This window comes from Ammospiza caudacuta, chromosome 17 (assembly GCF_027887145.1).
Source record: "Ammospiza caudacuta isolate bAmmCau1 chromosome 17, bAmmCau1.pri, whole genome shotgun sequence".
Lineage (NCBI taxonomy): Eukaryota > Metazoa > Chordata > Aves > Passeriformes > Passerellidae > Ammospiza > Ammospiza caudacuta.
In genome coordinates this window covers 13,124,297-13,133,241 of record NC_080609.1, presented here as the reverse complement: position 1 = coordinate 13,133,241, position 8,945 = coordinate 13,124,297, and the positions used below count along the sequence as shown (strand labels likewise).

Genomic DNA, 8,945 nt, shown 5'->3' with positions numbered 1-8,945 from the left:
CAGGACCTGCAGTCACTGCTCCCAATGCCATTTCCTTCCTGTGACCCTGGTGTCACACTCCACACCTGTGAGCAGTGTGAGTCAGATCCTTCAGAGTGTTCTTCCAGGCCTGTTTGGCAGAGTCAGGCACTGACCCATCCCACTGCCTCAAGCCCATCTCGGAGTGACCAGCAGCCACCACCACCAACATCCCATCCAAGTGCTCTGCAAACCTTGGACCTCCGAAACAGCAGCCCTGAGATAACACACAGAGGCAGGTACATAATTTCTTATGGTTTTCTTTTACTTTTTTTTTTTATTCCTTCCCTTCCTTTGCCATGACACACGCTTTGTTTTAAATATCTTAAATATATTAATTTTTAAAAAGTATTAATAAAAAGCTACTGAAGGACATGATTGGCAGAGTGACCAAGGGCAGCAACCCATTGCAAAGTATGGGGGCATTTTAAAAAACAGAAAACAAATGATAACCCAAAAAAATGGCATTTTTTGCATATGCAGAGCTGGCTGTAATACCCTGGACTCTGGCATTATTGTAAAAATGGAAGGGGAAGCAGTAGAAAAAATATATTCCATTGTACCAACTTGCATTGGGAAGGGAGTTAAGAGCAAAAACGAGGAGGATTGAAACATTTTTGGTATTTCAGATGTTCCCTCCCACACCCACTGCCCAATCACTCTCAGTCTTTAAGCAAGTTTTCTGGCTTGGGGTAGCCAAAGAGTACAAAATCTGCTTCATAAAGCTTGTAGAGCTGCTGCCTCCAAGCCAGTGGGATTTTGGCAAACCAGTTATCTTCCCAGCTGCTGGCAGTCCTGTTTCGGTAGCTGGGTGGGAAGCGAAGCAGCCTGTCCACTTTGAGGAGCTGCAGTAAATAAGCAGCATCCTCATCCAGCGTCTCCAGCTTCCCGATGAAATCATAGTCTATCTGGCACGGGTGGCACAGACGGTAAACCTGCCTCCAGTGCTCATTGAAGGGGGCCATCTTCTCTGTCCTGGGATCCAGTAAGTACTGGATGAAGTCAGAAAAGGAGACTTTGAGGCCCGCCCCGAAGGCCTCACTGACGGAGGTGGGAAGGTTGGTGTGGTTGGAGTAGAGCTTCAGCATGGGGATGGCGAAACGCCGGTAGAAGTCCTCGTTCTCCAGCTCGAACTTGCTGCGGAAAGCGGAGATGAGGCGGACGAAGGGGTCTCGCACGAAGAGGAACTTGGTGTATTTCTTCAGCTTGATCTTCATCAGGTGCCGCGAGAACTTCCCGTAGCGGCGCCAGAACTTGTTGAAGGTCAGGTGGGTGCTGGTGTTGTGGACGTGCTCGCGGGGGATATCCAGAGGGTTCCTGTAGGGCACCCCCTGGTCCAGCAGGCTCTCACTCAGCACGATCATCACACGTTTCCAGTTGGTGCAGGCCACCTTGGGCACGTAGCAGTAGATGACGCCGTGGCGGTCATCCACAATCAGGTGGTTGAGCTCGTAGTTGGGAATGTCATCGAAGGAGCGCTCCTTGGTGGGGAAGGTGAAGCTGGAATTGGCACAAAACTCACGCAGTGTTCTCTGCCTCTCTACCTGCAGCTTCTCTTGGTCCAAGCTGTTCCTGTCCTTGTGGGTAGACCAGTCATAGCCCCGCACATTCTCCTCCAAGTTACTCACCACAGGCTTGTTGGAGCCCTGGACGAGGAGCTGCTCTGTCTTTCGGGCGATAGAGCTGTTCTGTTTCAGGCTCGAGCTCAGCAGCTTTGCCAAAAATTCATCTACATCTGGCAAAGTTTCCCAGTCCTCACCTGCTGCGATGGCTCCCGGGGAATGGGGTCTGGAGAAGGATGTGTGCAGGTAGAAGTGAGCTGTGCCCACGTTGTCCCAGTACACAATAATCAGGAGGATCATGAAGATGGAGACCAGCACCACAGACAGACGGAGGAGCCGCGCTTTGGTCATCCTGACACTACTGTGGTAGCTGGCTTTCACCTGGACTCACCTCTGGCTTGTGGAGTGAGGCTTGGGATCCAGCATGGTGCTGCAGAGCAGGAGCCTGGAAAGGTATGAGGAAAGAAAAGTTAATCCTTAAGAAATCCTTCTAGTTTGGAGAGAATGACCTGGCACAGTCAAAACTTGTTGTGGGTATGACCATCCCCATTTCCACATGGGGAGAGCTGTGAGAAGCACCCCGCTGGAAAGAGGCTCATCAGAACATGGCCTGTCAGTTGTCACTTCACTGGGAACAGGTGAAACCCTTTTATCAGTACACTGTCTACAGACTTCTGCTGCATCAGAAAGCAGCTCGGCAGTGCTGTGTGTACAAAGATGTCACTGGCTGCTGCTGAACTGCACACAGGCTGCCTGATGAGTACAAAATGTGGGAGCAGCAGGTGAGAGAGCAGCCTGGGGCCAAGCTGGGACTCTGCTGGGAGCATCTGGATATATGTGGGGGGACAGGCAGCAAAGGGTGGAAGGGAGTGGGCCAATTTCCTAAAGGTCAGGATTTGGTTGCCTCTTTTGTGCCAGATCAGGTGACCTGACAAAACCTGGACACACTACACAGTGGAGGCTGAAGGTTAAACCAGTCTAAACCTGGACAAACTACACAGTGGAGGCTGAAGGTGGCCAGAGACACCCCCATGTGCTGCTTTGTGCCACACAAGGAGACACACACTCTGAGGTCTGAGACTGGATGGACATTGCTCCTGCTGGCTCCACCAGCAGCAGCTCAATCTGATGCTGGGACCAAATTCCTCAATTCAGGAGCAGCAGCCTGGAGTCTGAGGATGGCATCACTTCTTGCAGCTCAGTCCTCCTGAATTCTGCATCCTGCCCTCTGCCTGAGTGTGAGTGAGTGTGCCCAGGTGTGCGAGAGTGTGCCTGAGTGTGCGCGAGTATGCCTGAGCATGTGAGAGTGTGAGCAAGCGTGTGTGAGCGTGCCCGAGTGTGCGCAAGTGTGAGAAAGTGTGCAAGAGTGTGCGCGAGTGTGAGCAAAATTGTCCGAGCATGCCCGAGTGTGCAAGAGTGTGAGTGAGCGTGCCCAGGTGTGAGCAAGTGTGTCCGAATGTGCCCTTGCTCCTGCCCTGGCTGTTGGCCTCACTGCTGGGCAGGAAGGCTCTGAGCAGGGCAGTGTCCAGGACAAGGCACAGATCTGTGCCCAGCTGTGCCAGGATTGATCCCCACCCCAGCATCCCCGCACTGCACAGCCCATAGAGACTCCGTGGAAAAGAGCTGGCAGGCCAAAAGCAGGCATTATAATGTGTCGCAATTTTATCAGTTTCATAGCAGTCATGGCTTTTTATCAATATTAAGTTTCTGGAATTAAATTATTTCAAGAGAAGTTTTGTTTAAATTTAAAAAAAAAATAGTAAAATGTAATGATTTCAGGCCTAGAGCTTACTGAGGCAAGTTGGAGAGTATTAAAATACATATACAGAAAGTATGCAGAGCCAATTACCTTTCAGACCTCCTTGATTTTTATACCGTCTAGCACATAAGAAGAAAGAAGTCTCCATGCAGGAGATCCATGATTTCAGCTTTTGGTATCACTGAAAACAAATTCCTTATTGGAGTTATGAATACAGGGCTGAAGGTGCCACTGGCTCAGTGGCTAAAGCAAGTCCCTGCTGAGAGAACATCACTGACCTGAACACACCATCTTATCTACTCTGTGTGAAGGCACCCAGTAGGTGTTATCTCCATGACCTCTCTTGGTAGCTATTTCATTTTGCCAGGAACAAAGATTACACAAACAGTTCTCCTACAATCCCCTGCCAAGGGATACAGTCCCGATAAGAGCCACACATCAATAAAAATCTAAAGGAGACATTACCTTTAACTGAATGATTTTTGAGATTAAGGGTGCTCTGGTAAATCTGTGTTTGTGCCCAGACACTGTTGAGTCAGGACCTCTTTTGCTGCTTTAATGTAATTTATATTTCTGTCACACTCAACACTAACAACTCTTGATCACCAAAGACAGGTGAGAAATAAAGAGGCAGCTCAGATCATCCATTCTGAGGGGTGCAGCAGGTTTGAGTTTTTGCTTTAACCAGCCCCATCTTTTCACTGTTGTCTGCTTTCCATGACTCCCAGCCTCTTTCTTCCCACAAGATCCTCAGGGAACACCCATCTCCCCGCCCTGCTGCATGTTTTCTGGTCCAAGGCTCTGTGCAGAGGCAGGCTGGCAAACCAGCCCTGAGCTCTCCCCAAGCCAGCAAGGAGCCAGTGCCTACAGCCAGGGAAGAACAGCACAGCAAAAGTGAGGTACAAGTAGTTACTGCAATGTTCTCCACCCCTCCAAGCATAGTCCAAGCTCTGATTATAAACACAGAGCAGCACCTACAGATAAAAAACAAGAGCTGTCCTTTCCACAGACATCCTAAATATTTCCAATGACTTCAGCACAAACCCTGAGAACACCAGCTTTGAAAACAAAGCCACTTCAGGGCAAGCTGCCCTGAAAAGTTTTGTTAAAATGAAGGCTGGGTGTCTCTTCTTCCCAAAACGCAGAAGTTGCTCCCCAGCCAATTCACACCACCCTTAAACAACATCAACCCCACCCTACACAGAGATGCAGAAGAACTCAAATCCAGATTCGCAGAAGTGCTGAGCTCTGTCATTCCCAGGGAAAAGGTGCTCAGTACCTCTGAAGTTCACTGCAGCCTTGCAGTGAATGACTTGGTAAAAAGTCCCTTGCATGGTTGCGCTTGTGTCTCAGGAGTGACGGGTTTTAACAACCAAAGTCCAGGTTTCAAACATTAGACAAGAATTTAGTAACAAAGAGGAACAATACTAGACACTGTTACGTGTCAAAGTATTAGGTCAACTTGTCCCAGGACACAAAACACATATCTGAAGGCTTATGGTTTCTCCACCCTGGTGTATTTATTTACAATTTGGAAGTAGGGACAGACAGAAATTCAGCAGAGCTGTAGCCTAACACAGGCTTTGCACTGCCACACCAAAAAGTGCCCTCTCCTGAAGCCAGGTTTTTATTCTGCCTGTGAAGGGGATCTGGAGGAACTGCAGACATAACGTTTTACACTCTGCAGAGCAAGAAGCAGGTATTACTCAGCAGTAATTCTCCTTATTTAGCTAGTCAAGATTGAGGATGGAGCAGATCTGAGAAGAAATACTCAGAGAGATCAGCAGAGAGCTAAAGAAGGGGCAAATTACATATGTGCGTCAGCACTTCAGACCAAGCATCTGAGTCCAGCAGCAGAAGATAATAGAGGGACACTGCCAAGCCTCCTGCTTGGCACACTCCTGGGTTTGAGTTTTGCCCAAGTCTGTTCTTGCTTTTGATCCCATTTAGCTGCTCAGGGCAGGGACTGCTTCCCACTCTGGATGAATAGGGTGCCCACTGCGCACAGAATCCCAGCACGCTGCGCTTCCAGCGCCGCTCGAGCCCTCTGGGCTGCCTGGAATGCAGCGAGCCTGGAAAGCTGCATGGAGCATCCTCTCCTGCTGTGCCCAGCTCAGCAGCTCCCACAGCCCTGGGCAGCACTGCAGCCTCCCAGCAGAGCTGTCCCAGCCAGGCAGGGACACATCACCCTGCTGGCAGCAGCGACAGGAGCAGGCTGGACACTGTGTGTGGCACCCACATTCCTGGGGCAAAGGAAAAGAGGGATCTTCACCAAAGCCACCCCACAATACAGCTTCACCAAGTGCACCCCAAGGGCTCCAGCCTGCTTTCCAGGACACTGCACACAGGCCTGCCAGAGAGTTTGGCTTTTCCAAGACACACACACACACAGCAGCAAGCAGCATAAAATCAGAAAGACTCCACTTCTATTAACTCTGCCAGTGCCAGAGAGGAGCCCTGGAAAAGAGCAGTAAGACAGCTTAATGCCCCCTCAGAAAGAAAGCACTGCAGAAAACAAGAGTTGCTCTATTGATTATGAGCCATCCCCTTCCTGAGCACTTCATAAAGGATGCCAGACTGAAAGCACAAATTAGAGCTCTCTGTGCACATTAGAGGGAACGTGCCTCTGTCTTCCCCTTGCAAGAATCAAAAGGGAAAGCTTCCAGAAAGAGCCAAGAATTTACATTCAAGTTCAACCCAAAGTCACCAGCCAACAGGAACATGCACCAGGATCCAAACAAAGCTGCCTCTGTGACACGGTGCTGGCAAACTGGAGAGTGGACCAAGTGCTATAATCACCCTACAGAGTCCCCTGAGCAGCCATCCCGTGACCATCTCCAACCTGAACCTGGCCTGGGTGTGAACCAAGAGCTTTGCTCCCCATGCCAGGCCTGGGAAAGACGCCATGGTCTGAGGTCACTCATACCATGACAGGTCAAACCCCTGCTGTGTCAAACAACCACCTCTCAAATTCATTTAACACCAGAAAAAGGGGATGTCCCCAGCATCTTATTGCAAAAGCCATTGCAGATGCAACTCCTCGGGGGTTTGGAAACTTTATTTCCACTTCACAGCCCAATTGTAACTGTTTATTCTTAAGATAGATAAGAGCTAAAGTAATTTGTGTCTCTTTATTCCTCTCCTCTTGGCTTTATGGAACAACTACATTCTCTTCCAGCCTCTCTGCAAAAGTAACTCCAGCTCACTTACAGGAGCAGAAAATAAAGCAGCTTACAGAAAGGCATGTGCCAGACACAGGGGACAATAAACCCTCTCTATGAACAGCAGTGGTTTTGAAAGAAATGTGCCTTCCAAAGGCTTGGGTGCAGATCCCCTCTCTTCTTGCTTTGGGTTTCCCCAGCAGTAGGAACTATCTCAACTCCTCCAGTGCTCACTTGATCTAACGTGAAAAGATACAGGATTTCTGGCAACTTACTTGGATTTCGCCTGCTTAGGAAGACAGAAAGAAGTGCAGTAAGAACTTTTAAAAACACATCAAACCCTCACCAAATTCAAATGGATACCTTCCTTTGGGGCACTTCACCAGGGATCACTGGACTCCTGCAGCCTTCTACACTTATATATCATGGTACACACCACTTATGCTTAGGGAATCAGCATCCTCTAGAAAAGTGGAATCTAATTTAATCTCCTAAAGGTGCAGGAGAACAAGCACCCACCAGTGAAAGCAGTCTGTACCAATAAACAAATTTCATGCACTTGGCTATCACTCAACACATTGTTTCTGCCCAGCTTCCCAAAAGTCTTGTACCCTTTGCAGAGCAAGCAAGTTTTACCTCATCAAATGACACCAATACTTACATTAGTATAAATGTACACCATAAGCAAAAAAATGGATCTGCTTTGCATGTTGTACCACAACTTAGCCCATATATGTTAGAGACCAGCAGAAGACCATCCTAATCTAGAGTTTGCCAGCACCTTGCCCACCACTGCTGCCACAAAGCCCAAATTTACAGGCTCGGCAGCATTTGTCACCTCTTTTTTAATATCACAATTTGTCACAATTTCCTGAATTTCAGGAAGAAACTCCCAAAACAAAGGACATACTGTTCATCCATTACTTTTATCACAAACTTCCAGCACACGCACCATCCCTAGCTTCACAATCGCACCTCAGGCAGCCCCGATGCTGCAGCCCGGGCCAACAACACCCGGGGACATCTGTTGTGTGTCACCCCTGAGAGCCACCACTTGCTGTAATCACCTTGCAAACACCTGGTTCCGGCAGTTTTGAGCTCTGCAGTGAAGTTCAGGCGGAAGAAGAGCGTTCAGGGCCGGATGCTCGGGGAGCAGCGCTGGAAGCCGGGCAGTGCCGGCTGCATCCCGGCATCGCTCCCGCTGCCCAGCCCGGCAGGGGCTGCAGAGCAGCCGGCACGGCTGCACCAGCCTCAGGCCCAGCACCGGGGCTGGAGGGACTCATAGAATCATTAAGGTTGGAAAAGATCTCGAGGATCGAGTCCCACGATCATCAATCTAACGCTGTCAAACCGTGACCCCAAGTGCCACATCTACATCCACCTCCAGGGACGGTGCCACCACCACCACCTCTCCGGGCAGCTCGTTGCCTGGGTCAGCTCCAGGCTGTTTCCTCTTCTCCTGGCCTTTTGATATTTGGAAGAAAAGACCGACACCCACCTGTCTACAACCTCCTCCCCGGTGGCCGTACATAAACGATGTGATCCCCCCGCTCCTCCTTTAATCCGGGCTAAACCCCCCCCAGCTCCCTGGGGAGCGTCCAGCCGGGAAGGTGCCGCGTGTGCGGAGAACGGGATCTGCCCCGCAGAGCCCCCGCAGCCCAGCCCCGCGTCCCGCCGGACCGAGCCCTACCTGGCACCGGGGAGAGCGGAGGGACAGGCGGGGGCACGCCGCGCTCATAACCGGGAGCTGGTCCGGCCCCGGGGCGGCACCACCTCAGCGAGCCCCGCCCGGCCTCTCGGACAACCCCCGAGCCCTGCCCGGCCCCGCGCTCACCTCCCGCCCGGGCACCGCAGCCTTCGCCTTCTTCTTCTCCTTCTTCTCCTTCTTCTCCTTCTTCTCCTCCTCCTCCTCCTCCTCCCCCTCCTCCCGCCGCGCTCCCGGCGCCGCCTCTCGCGAGACGCCGCGCGCGGGGGTCCCCGCGGGGCCGCGCAGGCGCCGCTCCGCCCGCCAGGGGCGGCCCCGGCCGCGCGCCCGCCCTCGCCTGAGGGAGCGCCGGGCTGGCGGCTGTGGGGCGGCTCCTGAGCCCTCACACCCTCCCAGCGTGAGGCGAAACGGCCATAAAATAAACCACACCATTCACCTCAACATGTAGAAGGGCTGCCTGCCATGGAGGGGGGCAGAGCACTGGAATAGGGTGGCCAGAGAGGGTGCGGGTCTCCCTCTGTGGAGATATCCCACACCCACCTGCACACGTTCCTCTGTCGCTTGCTTTAGGTGACTCCTCTGTGGCAAGGAGTTTGAATAGGTGATCTTCAGAGAGCCCTCCCAACCCTGAAAATTCTGTGATTTTGTAAAAATTTAACGTAAAGCTCACTTTTAAATTAATTGCAGGTTACCACACCATGACGCTGTGTGGGTATTTAATGTCCCTGAAGCTTGGGTGG

At 51.2% G+C, this 8,945-nt stretch overlaps 1 protein-coding gene across 1 annotated transcript; it reads right to left on the bottom strand.

Moving 5' to 3' along the window:
* Positions 1 to 312: 312 nt before the first annotated feature.
* CHST12 (carbohydrate sulfotransferase 12) lies at positions 313 to 8,380 on the bottom strand. Its single transcript, XM_058816148.1, has 2 exons — positions 8,335 to 8,380; positions 313 to 2,025 (listed from the first exon to the last, which is right to left on the bottom strand). The coding sequence occupies exon 2, from the start codon at positions 1,929 to 1,931 to the stop codon at positions 681 to 683; it is 1,251 nt and encodes a 416-aa protein (XP_058672131.1). The 5' UTR covers positions 1,932 to 2,025; positions 8,335 to 8,380; the 3' UTR covers positions 313 to 680.
* Positions 8,381 to 8,945: the final 565 nt, after the last annotated feature.

Bases quoted from the DNA above. Each gene is read 5' to 3' on its own strand.
- CHST12 (XM_058816148.1), bottom strand. From the start codon at position 1,931: ATGACCAAAGCGCGGCTCCTCCGTCTGTCTGTGGTGCTGGTCTCCATC.